Below are 15,247 nucleotides of genomic sequence, written 5' to 3' on the forward strand. Positions count from 1 at the left end.
GTTGGGTTACAACAGCGGTATGTGGGCGAGCTTTATCCTCTTGGCAAACACTCCTTGGAAAACTGTTCATGGACGGCAGCAGAACAGGTAAAATCAGCAGACTAACGTACAAACTTGCAGTCAGGATGCGTGGTATAGGCGCGAGAGTACTCCCATTGTCATACGAAATCGTACTCCACACTATACACCTCAGGTGTAGGAGGTGCAGTGTGTCTAGCACACAGACCCAGTGGTTGCAGGCCCTAAACTAGCCTCCTCCCAAACAACACACAGCCATCACTGGCACAGAGGCAGAACCAGCTTTCATCAGAAAAAACTACAGACCTCCACCCTGCACTCCAGTGAGCTCTCGTTTGTCACTACCAAGTCGTAAATGGCGGCAGTTTGAGCTCAGTGGGGAGCACACTACAGGGCGTATGGTTCGAAGGTGTCCTTGAAGTGACCGATTTGTTACAGTTCGTTGAGTCATCATGGTGCCAATTGATGCTCGAATTGCTGCTGCAGATACAATACGATGAGCCAGAGACATACGTCGAACTCGATGGTCTTCCCTCTCGGTATTATCAGAGCCCAGTCTTCTTCCATTCTCGTGACCACCTCTGGCAACAATCACACACATTGGTGGCATTCCTGTCAAGTCTTTCTGCAGTATCGCAGAAGGAACTTCCAGCTCCTGCTAGCCCTATCAACGACCCCATTCAAACTCGGTGAGGTGTTCATAATGGCGTCTTTGTTGCCTTCAAGGCATTCTTAACGGACGTCAACTCACCCTGTCCAATCTCAAAGGTGACTAACGCTCACGACCGTACAACGCGTATTTAAAGCAAACCTGATCTGCAACCTCACTGTGGCGCTATTGGCGCGAAATATGAACAAACATCTTTCAGACGTAGAAACACGCTTACTACCTTTCGTTCATGTCGCACAACTCTTCCTTTGTGCTGAAATACTTTTCCGTCAGTGTAGTACTTCCAGAAATGCATATATATATCGAGGCGGTTAGTAGACCCGCAACCGAGCGCCTCCCCAGGTAGCGGATAGGGGAATGCCTCCTAGATACGGTGGTACCGAGGAAATGAAATACTCGGGGCGGACCAAAACTACTAGTAGCGCCTGTTCCCACAGTGGGCGGCTACAAAAGGCGTCTGCTCCACAAGTCAGTGGCGGCCTCAACCAACCTCCTGATCTGGAAAGTCAGGTTGTAGTCGGCAGCATGCCATACATCCAACTACTAAACATCATGATGGTACAACGAGAAAAATCTCATTACCCCGGGCCCCAGTCAATAGACTGGGATCGTGGTGAGCATCGGATTCCGGGGGCTCACGGACATCATGAGAAGAATCGGAGCTTCTCAAACTCCCTCAAGACCAAACGCAAACACTATATCGCCACACTCAACGTGAACACACTGATGAAGACAGGAAAGATGAAACAACTGACAGACACTCTCGAAAAATTTCAAATCAAAATATGTGCACTGCAAGAAACACGATTCACAGACGAAGACCGTTTCAACACGGCGAATTTCAGAATATACAAAGGAAAACCATCGAGACAACTGAAAAACCTAAGGCTTTTTGGCACAGGATTTGCAGTACAGAGGTCCATCACGGACAGCATAACCGACTTTTCGTCACCAAACGAAAGAATCAGCACCATCACAGTGAATTCAGCCAATAAATCCTACACAATAATCGACGCACATGCACCGACTAATGACTACAACAGGAAAAACCCGGACGAAATTGATGACTTCTGGACGACAATGGAAGAAACTATCAGAAAAATTCCTGCACATAGAGTCAAAATAATACTGGGAGACTTCAACGCTAAACTCGGAAAAGAAAAGATATACAGACATATCACAGGAAAACATACTCCACACAAGGACACCAACAAAAACGGAAAACATCTGATAGACTTTTGCAAAAGCCAGGACCTCGCCATTATGTCAACAAAATTCAAGAAACCAACACGAAAACTTACCACATGGAAATTCCCCAGCGGAAAGCAAGAACTACAAATCGACCACGTAATAGTCCAGAAAGACTCACAAAAAGAAATTTTGAACATAGACACCCGTAAAGGCTACTTCGACTCAGACCACCACCTACTACAGATCAGGATTCGTCTTTTGCCCAAGAAAAAGCTCCATAAGAACAAAATTGTTAGACCAGATCCAGAATACGTTACTTTAAACCAGACACAAATATTGCACAAAATTAAAATGGAGAAAACGACAGACTGGACAACTTTCACGAAGAATCCGAGAGGCCATGAAACTAGCAGAAGCACCATGCACACGGAAACACCGTTGGTGGAACCACACATGTGACCAAGCTATTGACCAACGAATCAATGCATGGATAATATTTAGTAGCCATAAATCCCAGGAGAATTGGATGAACTTCTTGAAAACACAGAAGCAATCAAGCAAAATCATTCGCAGTGAAAAACGACAGTATGACAAACGGCGACTGACAGAGATCGAATCGGACTTCATGAAGAACAATACAAGAAACTTCTACAGAACGTTCAGAGAAAATATGACTGGATATCAACCACCCAACTTGTGCTTCAGAAGACCGGATGGAACCCTAGAAACCAATACCAAAAACAATTGTGACATTCTGGCAAAGTACTTTGAAAAACTGCTCAACACGGACCCCCCTATGGAAGAAATGATGACAGAAACGAGCACATACAATCCAGATAGTGAACCTCCAACTCTAGAAGAAGTTAAAGAAATAATCAAGTCACTCAAGAATCGTAGAGCACCAGGAGAAGATGGCATCATAGCGGAAATCTGGAAGTTACAGGACCCAGAACTCACCAAAGACATCCACAGGATCTTGGAAGACATCTGGAAGACCATGAAAATTCCTGACGACTGGAAAACTGCCCTGATACACCCACTACACAAAAAAGGTGACAAGACTGACCCGAACAACTACAGAGGAATATCCCTACTACCGGTCACATACAAGATCCTCTCTAAAGCTTTACTGAACAGACTAGAATGCTAGACCGACCACTTGATTGGGGAATACCAAGCAGGCTTCCATAAAGGGCGGTCTTGTGCGGAACAAATTTGGAGCCTGAAGATGATTTTACCACACAAACAGAACCTGATCATTACCTTTGCTGACTTCAAATAGGCTTACGACTCTATCGACCGGAAAACTCTCTTCAAAATTCTAGCAGAATACAAAGTAGACAACAGAACACGGGCTATCATAGAGCAAACTTTAACCAACACGACCTCCAAAGTAAAATTCTGTGGGGAACTATCAGAGCCCTTTGAAATTCGCACAGGTGTCCGACAAGGCGATGGCCTATCACCTCTCCTTTTCGATCTGGTGTTAGATAAGGTCATAAAAGAATGGGAAACATCACAACAGGGGATAACCTTAGGAAACCTACAGATTAAATGCCTGGCTTTTGCAGACGATTTGGCGATCGTCACGAAAGGTATAAAGGAAACAAAAGACGCTATTGAAAAACTGCACGAAATCGCTTCCAAATCTGGACTACAAATCTCTTACGAAAAGACACAGTTCATGAGCACAATGAAACTCTCATCTCTGAACACAAAGTATGGCACGATTTACAAAACGGCAAACTTCAAATACCTCGGTGAAACACTACAAATGAGTGGACATAACAGAGACTCAAACGAAGAAAGAAAGACTAAACTGGACAAGGCATACAAAGTAGTGTCGAATCATTACAACAAGAAGTCTATCTCACAAAAAGCCAAATTACGCCATTACGACACGGTGGTGCTCCCCGAGGCATATATGCAGCAGAGACCACACTAATCTGAGGGCATACATGTATCAGACAATTAGAAAAAGGAGAACGGAAAATACTTAGGAAAATATTTGGCGCAACTAACAACAATGGAATATGGATCAAGAAACCTACAGAGGAACTGTACAAACATACGGAGACAATCACAGAAAAGATTAGAAAACGCAGACTACAATTCTGTGGACACCTATACAGAATGCCATCACACAGGCTGACCAAACAGATCTTTGACTGGGTAACCACTAGAAACAACAAATGGGTGGCAGAGGTAGAAAACGACCTGAACCTACTCAACATAACAGCAGACACAATAAACGACAGAATAAAATTCAGAAACATCATTAAGAAAAGTAAACTACATGAGATACAATGTGACAAACGAACAGGCATAAAATGGACCGAAGAACGCAAGAAAGATCACAGCCAGAAGATGAAAGAAATATGGGCAACCAAAAAGGCAATCAAGATGAAGCCGAAGACACAAAGCCGACAAAAAGCATGGACAGAGGACCGGAAACAGAAACACAGCGAGCGAATGAGGGAAGTTTGGGCAGCAAGGAAGGCAGCAAAAGGAACTGGCCATGTAGTTTAGTCCAAATGCGCTCTTTAAGGGCAAAACACCAATAATATATATATATATATATATATATATATATATATATATATATATATATATATACTACTGGCCATTAGAATTGCTACACCACGGAGATGACGTGCTACAGACGCGAAATTTAACCGATAGGAAGGAGATGCTGTGATATGCAAATGATTAGCTTTTCAGAGCATTCACACAAGGTTGGCGCTGGTGGTGACACCTACATCGTGCTGACCCGAGGAAAGTTTCCAACCGATTTCTCATACACAAACAGCAGTTGACCGGCGTTGCCTGGTGAAACGTTCTTGTGATGCCACGTGTAAGGAGGAGAAATGCGTACCATCGCGTTTCCGACTTTGATAAAGGTCGGATTGTGGCCTAGCGCGATTGCGGTTTATCGTATAGCGACATTGCTGATCGCTTTGGTCGAGATACAATGACTGTTAGCAGAATGTGGAACCGTGGGTTCAGGAGGGTAAAACGGAACGCCGTGCTGGATCCCAGCGGCCTCGTATCACTAGCAGTCGAGATGACGGGCGTCTTATCCGCATGGCTGTAACGGATCGTGGAGCCACGTCTCGATCCCTGAATCAACAGGTGGAGACGTTTGCAAGACAACAACCATCTGCACGAACAGTTCAACGACGTTTGCAGCAGCATGCACTATCAGCTCGGAGTGCATGGCTGCGGTTACCCTTGACGCTGCATCACAGACAGGAGCACCTGCGATGGTGTACTCAACGACGAACCTGGGTGCACGAATGCAAAACATCATTTTTTCGGATGAGTCCAGGTTCTGTTTACAGCATCATGATGGTTGCATCCGTGTTTGGCGACATCGCGGTGAACGCACATTGGAAGCGTGTATTCGTCATTGCCATACTGGCGTATCACCCAGCGTGATGGTATGGGGTGCCATTGGTTACACGTCTCTGTCACCTCTTGTTCGTATTGACGGCACTTTGAACAGTGGAAGTTATATTTCAGATGTGTTACGACCCGTGGCTCTACCCTTCATTCGATCCCTGCGAAACCCTACATATCAGCAGAATAATGCACGACCTCATGTTGCAGGTCCTGTACGGGCCTTTCTGGACACAGAAAATGTTCGACTGCTGCCCTGGCCAGCACATTCTCCAGATCTCTCACCAATTGAAAACGTCTGGTCAATGGTGGCCCAGCAACTGGCTCGTCACAATACGCCAGTCAGTACTCTTGATGAACTGTGGTATCGTGTTGAAGCTGCATGGGCAGCTGTAACTGTACACGCCATCCAAGCTCTGTTTGACTCAATGCCCAGGCGTGTCAAGCCCGTTATTATGGCCAGAGATGGTTGTTCTGGGTACTGATTTCTCAGGATATATGCACCATAACTGCGTGAAAATGTCAGTTCTAGTATAATATATTTGTCCAATGAATACCCGTTTATCATCTGCATTTCTTCTTGGTGCAGCAATTTTAATGGCCAGTAGTGTATATTCGTTTATACCAATATGCGTTTCAGGCGTTAATCCATCTTCAGTTGGCGTAATACATTATTGCAAAATGAAAAAGGAACATCTACGCGGAAGTGAGTAAGGCATGCCATACTTGCACGGGACACTACGAGAGAGCAGTTAATACGATTATCAGTGCTGCAGAAAAACCAGGACCGCGATACGAGCCGTGAAGTGTTGCAAGCTTCGTAGTAGTTGTTCACCTACAGAGCCAGTCGCAGCCAGTTTGCCGTGTCTACAACATTGTTACCGTGCCGCGACAAAGTGGACATGAACGATCTGTGCAACTGACTTTGTGCGAGGGCGTATAGTGGGTCTGCGAAAGGCTGGGTGATCATACTGCAGAAATGTGCTACACATGGGCGCGAAAGGTTTGCTTACGAGTGTTCAGGGGAAGATGCATCTGCCCGTCTGCCTGAGTCTGGACAGGACGACACACATGTGGACGCAAGGACCGTCGCATCTTTTGAAGTGCAGTGTCGGACCGCACAGCAACTTCACAACAAATTAGGGACACTGCTGCTCCGAGGGTATCAGCGAGGACCATTCTCAGCCGCCTCCCTCGAGCAGGGCCACGATCCAGAGTGCCGTTTAGAGCTCCTTGTGCTCACGACCCAATACCGTGCGGCTCGCCTCCAGTGGTGCCGCGATATGCACTCTGTAATATTTCTGGCTTATTCAGCCATCATATTAGGCTCCAGGAAGCTATTCCCAGGGCAGTGGAGATGCAAGAAGCATAGCGATGACGCAGTGTGGGATGAGGTACCGGTGACAGATGTTAGATTCGGTACCATTCCCGTGAGAAAGACTGCCTGCATGATGCTGCTGCTCTGTGATTGGCTGCTGTGTTCGGCGGTAGGGCGCCAGAATGCTAAACTTTAGTTGCTATTGTTAATTAAACCTGTCATCCAAATTACTTCATTTTTTTTAAATAAACATCTCTCGACAGCCAGCTACCAATCAGTCATTTTAAAATTATTAAAATCAAAGTATTACTAAATGAAAAGACTGGCGATATTACTGCCGATGCACTTCGGTGGCGTTCGGGTCACGCCTTGCTGCCTTGGCGCGCAGAGTGTCTCGGGCAGTCCGGCTCTCCAGTTCTGACCGTTCCAGTAGACAGACATGTTGTCTGTTATGGCAGTATTTGTTTCATGCAATTTTATTTACTACAGTTCCGACCGTCGCTAGGTACAGACATGTTGTCTGTTGTTGTTGTGGTCTTCAGTCCTGAGACTGGTTTGATGCAGCTCTCCATGCTACTCTATCCTGTGCAAGCTTCTTCATCTCCCAGTACCTACTGCAACCTACATCCTTCTGAATCTGCCTGGTGTATTCATCTCTTGGTCTCCCTCTACGATTTTTACCCTCCACGCTGCCCTCCAATACTAAATTGGTGATCCCTTGATGCCTCAGAATATGCCCTACCAACCGATCCCTTCTTCTAGTCAAGTTGTGCCACAAACTTCTCTTCTCCCCAATCCTATTCAATACCTCCTAATTAGTTATGTGATCTACCCATCTAATTTTCAGCATTCTTCTGTAGCACCACATTTCGAAAGCTTCTATTCTATTCTTGTCTAAACTATTTATCGTCCATGTTTCACTTCCATACATGGCTACACTCCATTCAAATACTTTCAGAAACGACCTCCTGACACTTAAATCTATACTCGATGTTAACAAATTTCTCTTTTTCAGAAACGCTTTCCTTCCCATTGCCAGTCTACATTTTATATCCTCTCTACTTCGACCATCATCAGTTATTTTGCTCCCCAAATAGCAAAACTCCTTTAAGTGTCTCATTTCCTAATCTAATACCCCCAGCATCACCCGACTTAATTCGACTACATTCCATTATCCTCGTTTTGCTTTTGTTGATGTTCATCTTATATCCTCCTTTCAAGACACTATCCGTTCCATTCAACTGCTCTTCCAAGTCCTTTGCTGTCTCTGACAGAATTACAATGTCATCGGCGAACCTTAAAGTTTTAATTGCTCTCCATGGATTTTAATACCTACTCCGAATTTTTCTTTTGTTTCCTTTATTGGTTGCTCAATATACATATTGAATGACATCGGGAGAGGCTACAACCCTGTCTCACTCCCTTGCCAACCACTGCTTCCCTTTCATGTCCCTCGACTCTTATAACTGCCATCTGGTTTCTGTACAAATTGTAAATAGCCTTTCGCTTCCTGTATTTTACCCCTGCCACCTTTACAATTTGAAAGAGAGTATTCCAGTCAACATTGTCAAAAGCTTTCTCTATGTTTACAAATGCTAGAAACGTGGGTTTACCTTTTCTTAATCTAGCTTCTAAGATAAGTCGTAGGGTCAGTATTGCCTCACGTGTTCCAATATTTCTACGGAATCCAAACGGATGTTCCCCGAGGTCGGCTTCTACCAGTTTTTCCATTCGTCTGTAAAGAATTCGCGTTAGTATTTTGCAGCTGTGACTTTTAAGTTAATAGTTTGATAATTTTCACATCTGTCAACACCTGCTTTCTTTGGGATTGGAATTATTATATTCTTCTTGAAGTCTGTGGGTATTTCGCCTGTCTCATACATCTTGCTCACCAGATGGTAGAGTTTTGTCAGGACTGGCTCTCCCAAGGCTGTCAGTAGTTCTAATGGAATGTTTTCTACTCCCGGGGCCTTGTCTCGACTCAGGTCTTTCAGTGCTCTGTCAAAGTCTTCACTCAGTATCATATCTCCCATTTCATCTTCATCTACATCCTCTTCCATTTCCATAATATTGCCCTCAAGTACCTCGCCCTTATATAGACCCTCTATATACTCCTTCCACCTTTCTGCTTTCCCTTCTTTGCTTAGAACTGGGTTTCCATCTGAGCTCTTGATATTCATACAAGAGGTTCTCATATCTCCAAAGGTCTCTTTAATTTTCCTGTAGGCAGTATCTATCTTACCCCTAGTGAGATAAGCCTCTTTATCCTTACATTTATCCTCTAGCCATCCCTGCTTAGCCATTTTGCACTTCCTGTGGATCTCATTTTTGAGGCGTTTGTATTCCTTTTTGCCTGCTTCATTTACTGCATTTTTATATTTTCTCCTTTCATCAATTAAATTCAATATTTCTTCTGTTACCCAAGGATTTCTACTAGCCCTCGTCTTTTTACCTACTTGATCCTCTGCTGCCTTCACTACTTCATGCCTCAAAGCTACCCATTCTTCTTCTTGTCTGTAATAGTAGTATTTGATTCATGTAATTTTATTCTTCAGTTCTGACGGTTCCAGTAGACAGACATGTTGTCTGTGGCAGGATGTATTTCATGTTATTTTAAACAGATATAATGACTTTGGAAAGATATGTTTAATGCGTTGTGATCAAGAATAGTTTCTCGTGTCTATATCAATAAAAACGCGAGTGGCATCCCAAATGAGCTATAGTTTATTCGTAGCAGCAGTTCCTTGCGAAGTTAATTTCAGCCTCAAGAAAAAGAATCCACGACCTGCGTGCTGTTTTCTGCGCTAGGGACACCATCATCATCATCATCATCATCATCATCATCATCATCATCATCATGAAGATAGCAGGTTAGTGAAGTGTACAAGAACTTTGTGTATTCCACACAGGGCAGTGGAAACAACTAGGCACCTCACGTGTACTGCATGCACAGTACAAATGTGCTCAGTGACACGTCATCTGCAGTAATGCAGAGGAGGTAAAGAAGGATGAAAGTATTAACACTATCTCACTTCTATTCCTTTTTTTTTTTTTCTTGCCGTAACTCATGGAAGGACGAATGAAGACTTCACGTCTTCAGCGACGAGAGTCGCTTCTGACTGTGCCAATAATGGTACTGTGGGGTGTGGCACAGTGCAGGTGAGCGGCAACGTCTGGAGTGCATACAAAGAGGCATACAGTGCCAACATTCTGCATCATGGTGTGGAGAGCGATACCTTGCAATGGCCGTTCTCCTCTGGTGATGGTAGAGGGAACATTGAACAGTGCCTGGTACACCCAAAAATCTTTCAGTCCATCGTGCTACCGTTCCTGCACCAACAACGCGACGTGCTTTTCCAACAGGACAGTGCACATTCACACGTATCCTGTGCCACCCAGCTTTCTCTCCAAGGTGCACGTCACCGACTCTGGCCAGCACGATCCCCAGATCTGTCGTGCACTGAGCGTATTTGGGACTGAATGAACCATCTTGAGCAGTCTGTAAGACCGACAAGAGATTTGACCCAATTCAAGCATCAGGTAGTAATTGCATAGTACGCCATTCCGCAAGAATAAGTTCGTCATCTCTACGATCGTCTCCTTGGGAAAAAGGAAGGAATATAGGGTACTAGCGGTGACATTTAGCACGGCCTGTCGACTGTGCTCAGTCACGTGTGGCTCAGTCGGCGTGATCGTTTGTTGTATACATTCTCTGGAGTTCTCAGTGAAATTTATCTTTTCTGGATCGATGAATTCTTGGCGTTCTGTTTTCATTTTCCAGTACTGTACATATTAAAATCTTCAGTTAGCACATACCGAGCAAGGTGGCGCAGTGGTTAGCACACTTGACTCGCATTCGGGAGGACGACGGTTCAATCCCGTGTCCGGCCATCTTGATTTACGTTTTCCGTGACTTTCCTAAAAATCTCTTCAGGCAAATGCATGGATAGTTCCTTTGAAAAGGGCACGGTCGACTTCCTTCCCCGCCGGCCGGTGTGGACGAGAGGTTCTAGGCGCTTCAGTCTGGAACCGCGCGTCCGCTACGGTCACAGGTTCGAATCCTGCCTCGGGCATGGATGTGTGTGATGTCCTTAGGTTAGTTAGGTTTAAGTAGTTCTAAGTTCTAGGGGACTGATGACCTCAGATGTTAAGTCCCATAGTGCTCAGAGCCATTTGAACCATTTTTGACTTCCTTCCCCATCCTTCCCTAATCCGAGGAGACCGACGACCTCATTGTTTGGTCTCCTCCCCCAAAACAACCCAATCCAACTCGGTTAGCACATAGTTAAAAACACCGACTGGTGTTTGGATGCTGCGGCTGCCATGTACAAAATAACAATTTCATTTAACTACTACTCTTCACGAGTTTTATGTTTACAATATGTTGATGGCTAGATGCTCTTACTTTCTATCTGTTTGTTGTTGCTCCAATTTTAACATTTATATATATGGTACAAACACTGTCTTTGTATGTTGCACAAAAACAGTGCTGTTTTTTACGCCGTCTGGTTGGTTCAAATGGCTCTGAGCACTATGGGACTTAACATCTTAGGTCATCAGTCCCCTAGAACTTAGAACTACTTAAACCTAACTAACCTAAGAACATCACACAACACCCAGCCATCACGAGGCAGAGAAAATCCCTGACCCCGCCGGGAATCGAACCCGGGAACCCGGGCGTGGGAAGCGAGAACGCTACCGCACGACCACGAGATGCGGGCTACGCCGTCTGGAGATGGCCGAAAGCTCGAAACGTGTATTGGTAGAAGTAAATATACATAAAAAGTAGCTTGTTGTTGCAGTTCTAAAAGTAATGTGAGTTGGGCGCCTGCGTTGTCACGCTGCAAGTTTCAGCTGGTTCCAAGGTGCTCAGTCGGATTCATGTCAGCAGATACCACAAGCCATTCTATTCAGCTGACTTCTGTTTTCTAGTGGAAGGACACCACGAGAGGGGCGTTGTGCTCTATTTCATTTTCGTCCTGAAAGAGAAACTCGTCGACTAAATATTGAGTGTGGGGCTGGGCAATAGATTGGCGGGTCTTGTCCCGATGCTATACAGCTCTGATATTTCCCTCGATAGCTGTGAGAGACGTCCGAAGTCCGTACACTGTATAGGCCCAAAATGTTACTGACTCAGCTGAGTGTTCAACACGTGGGTTCACATGTCAGACTAGCGTAGATACCTGGATATCCCCACCCTCTTCTGGGATGATCATAAGGCGTTGAGAAAATCCCACAATCGTCTATGAAGAATACCCTAAGTCGGTGAACCAAATTTAGTTCCAGATGGTCCCTTGACCACTTACTTTGCACATCACGAGTGGACGTAGGAAGTTTATATCGTTAGTAGCTAAGTACGTGGAATGCCCAGGTATGTATCTATTCCAGTGTACGATTAGACCATCTCCTCTCTCTGTCAATCTCTTCCTCCACACTCTCTATCCATCTGCTCCTCTCTTTTTCCATCTACTCCTCCCCTCTTTCTGTCCATCTCCTCTTCTCCCCTCTCTCTGTCCGTCTCCTCCTATTTCCTTTCTCTGTCCATCTGCTCCGCTTCCCTTTCTCTGTGCATTTATTCCTCCTATCCATTCTGCCGATCTCCTCCTCCCCTCTCTCTCACTGCCGTATTTTCATGCTCCCTCTCCCTGTTCATTTCCTTCTCCTTCCTCTCTATGTCTATCATCTCTTCTCCCCTTTCTCTTTTCCCCCTCGCTCTCTCTTTGTCCATCTTCTCCCTCCTCACTGTCCATCTCCTCCTACCCCCTTCTCTCTTCACGTTGTGACACCTATCCCAATAGGACTTTGCTGGTTCTAATATTTCTTTACAGATAGTAGGTAGTATGTGTACCAAATCTGGTTTAAATCGATCTAGGAGGAACTTTTTACCCGTGGCTTTGCCAGCGTTCGAACACGTCAACATATACTTAACATTTTCGCACTTATTTGCACGCATAATTCATCTAAAAATGATTCAAATGGCTCTGAGCACTATGGGACTTAACATCTGAGGTCATCAGTCCCATAGAACTTAGAGTTACTTAAACCTAACTAACCTAAGGACATCACACACATCCATGCCCGAGGCAGGATTCGAACCTGCGACCGTAGCGGTCGCGCGGTTCCAGACTGAAGCGCCTAGAACCGCTCGGCCATAATTCATCTGTATCTCGACTGAATTTCGCCCTGCAATATTTTCGCACCTCGATGTTTGTGACATCATATCTCGTGAACTATGTGTCGTACAATGACATAATTTTGCAGGTACAGTATATTCAGTGGTATACTGTATGTGAATGCTGTAAGCAAAATGTATCACGAATATAGCTAGTAGTAAACAAGAAATAAATTAAAACTTCATGCCTGATGCGAAAATGAGCAGCGAAAATGTAGAAAGCCATAAACTTTATTTCTTTCATCATTTTGTGGAGGTTGTCAGCGAAAAAAGTTTCTTAACTGTTTGAAATTATATGTAAAGTTTGTTGCAAGTCACTAGGTGCTGTCATTCTTAAATACAGGATGAATAAAGTCAGGGTATTCATGCGCCGTGAGCCAAGCTCCATTTTCATCCCCATTACCACCCATTGGTAGGTGTTGTCGAGTGGTTCATACATACATACATACATATGTACATCCATTTTCATAATATGCAGGGATCCGTATTGGACTCGTTATGAATACTGTCTGGGTCGACAAAGCTCTGCAGATTGCTGTGCGCATGAAGTTATTGTGGTAACACACTTCTAAAGAGGCTTTCTGTTAAAGAAAACCCATCCAAGCTAAGAAGAGGTGCGAAACATTTTTTGTGCCGTTTAGTCGAAAGATATATACATCTTTTAAAGAAGAACAACGAGAGTAGGTTATCGACGTACAGCCAGAACATGAAGATGGAAGAGAAGACATATTTTACCACTGCCATAGATCGGGTCGTAGATTTACAAGTGAAGAGCTGTGGTAAACATTAGTATTGGTAGTACCTTGAAATTGGCTCACCTCTTGATGAGCTGCCCACAGCTGCGGGCTCGCTTGACTGCTGCCCCATGGTCGTGCAGTGAGCGCTCTGGAGGCCTGCGAACGACGTGCTGCGGCCCCGACGCTGTTGGGTGTGACGCCGATGTGCGTAGCCGTGCGTCTCCAGCAAAGGCACGCACCCTGACGACACAGTTAACTTACTAGCACTGCTGTTCTTGCTTTGTGTTAATGATCTACCGTTTTATTTCAGCCGGGAGGGAAAATTAACTATGTCTGCACGTGTACAAGCATTGCCGTGGAGATGAGTGAAGAACCAACAGAGAAAATACACTACTGGCCATTAAAATTGCTACACCAAGAAGAAATGCAGATGATACATGGGTATTCATTGGACAAATACATTATACTAGAACTGACATGTGGTTACATTTTCACGCAATTTCGGTGCATAGATCCTGAGAAATCAGTACCCAGAACAACCACCTCTGGCCGTAATAACGGCCTTGATACGCCCAGGCGCAGAGCTCTGGCCGTAATAACGGCCTTGATACACCTGGGCATTGAGTCAAACAGAGCTTGGATGGGGTGTACAGGTACAGTTGCCCATGCAACTTCAACACAATACCACAGTTCATCAAGAGTAGGGACCAGAGTATTGTGACGAGCCAGTTGCTCGGCCACCATTAACCAGACGTTTTCAATTGGTGAGAGATCTGGAGAATGTGCTCGCCAGGGCAGCAGTCGAACATTCTCTGTATCCAGAAAGGCCCATACAGGACCCGCAATATGCGGTCGTACATTATCCTGCTGAAATGTAGGATTTCGCAGGGATCGAATAAAGGGTAGAGCCACGGGTCGTAACATATCTGAAATGTAACGTCCACTGTTCAAAGTGCCGTCAATGCGAACAAGAGGTGACCGAGACGTGTAACCAATGGCACCCCATACCATCACGCCGGGTGATACGCCAGTATGGTGATGACGAAAACACGCTTCCAATGTACGTTCACCGCTATGTCGCCAAACACGGATGCTACCATCATGATGCTGTAAACAGAACCTGGGTTCATCCGTGCACCCAGGTTCGTCGTTGAGTACACTATCGCAGGCGCTCCTGTCAGTGATGCAGCGTCAAGGGTAACCGCAGCCATGGTCTCCGAGCTGATAGTCCATGCTGCTGCAAACGTCGTCGAACTGTTCGTGCAGATGGTTGTTGTCTTGCAAGCGTCCCCATCTGTTGACTCAGGGATCGAGACGTGTCTGCACGATCCATTACAGCCATGCGGATAAGATGCCTGTCATCTCGACTGCTAGTGATACAAGGCCGTTGGGATCCAGCACGGCGTTCCGTATGACCCTCCTGAATCACCGATTCCATATTCTGCTAACAGTCATTGGATCTCGACCAACGCGAGCAGCAATGTCGCGATACGATAAATGGCAATCGCGATAGGCTACAATCCGACCTTTATCAAAGACACGAAACGTGATGGTACGCATATCTCCACCTTACACGAGGCATCACAACAATGTTTCACCAGGCAACGCCGGCAACTGCTGTTTGTGTATGTGAAATCGGTTGGAAACTTTCCTCACGTCAGCACGTTGTAGGTGTCGCCACCGGCGCCAGCCTTGTGCGAATGCTCTGAAAAGTTAATCTCATTTGCACAATACAGCCGGCC

The 15,247-nt window shown here is 45.3% G+C and overlaps 1 protein-coding gene across 1 annotated transcript in view; it reads right to left on the reverse strand.

Annotated features, from left to right (window-relative positions):
- Window positions 1–15,247, reverse strand: part of LOC124622898 (cytochrome P450 6k1-like) — a 162,568-nt gene that overhangs the window by 101,099 nt on the left and 46,222 nt on the right. The window contains exon 2 of the mRNA XM_047148688.1: window positions 13,587–13,745. Coding sequence (XP_047004644.1) covers window positions 13,587–13,745 — 159 coding nt within the window. The remainder of the gene's footprint in view (window positions 1–13,586; window positions 13,746–15,247) is intronic.

The sequence above is a fragment of the Schistocerca americana genome, chromosome 7 (assembly GCF_021461395.2).
Source record: "Schistocerca americana isolate TAMUIC-IGC-003095 chromosome 7, iqSchAmer2.1, whole genome shotgun sequence".
Classification (NCBI taxonomy): Eukaryota; Metazoa; Arthropoda; class Insecta; order Orthoptera; family Acrididae; genus Schistocerca; species Schistocerca americana.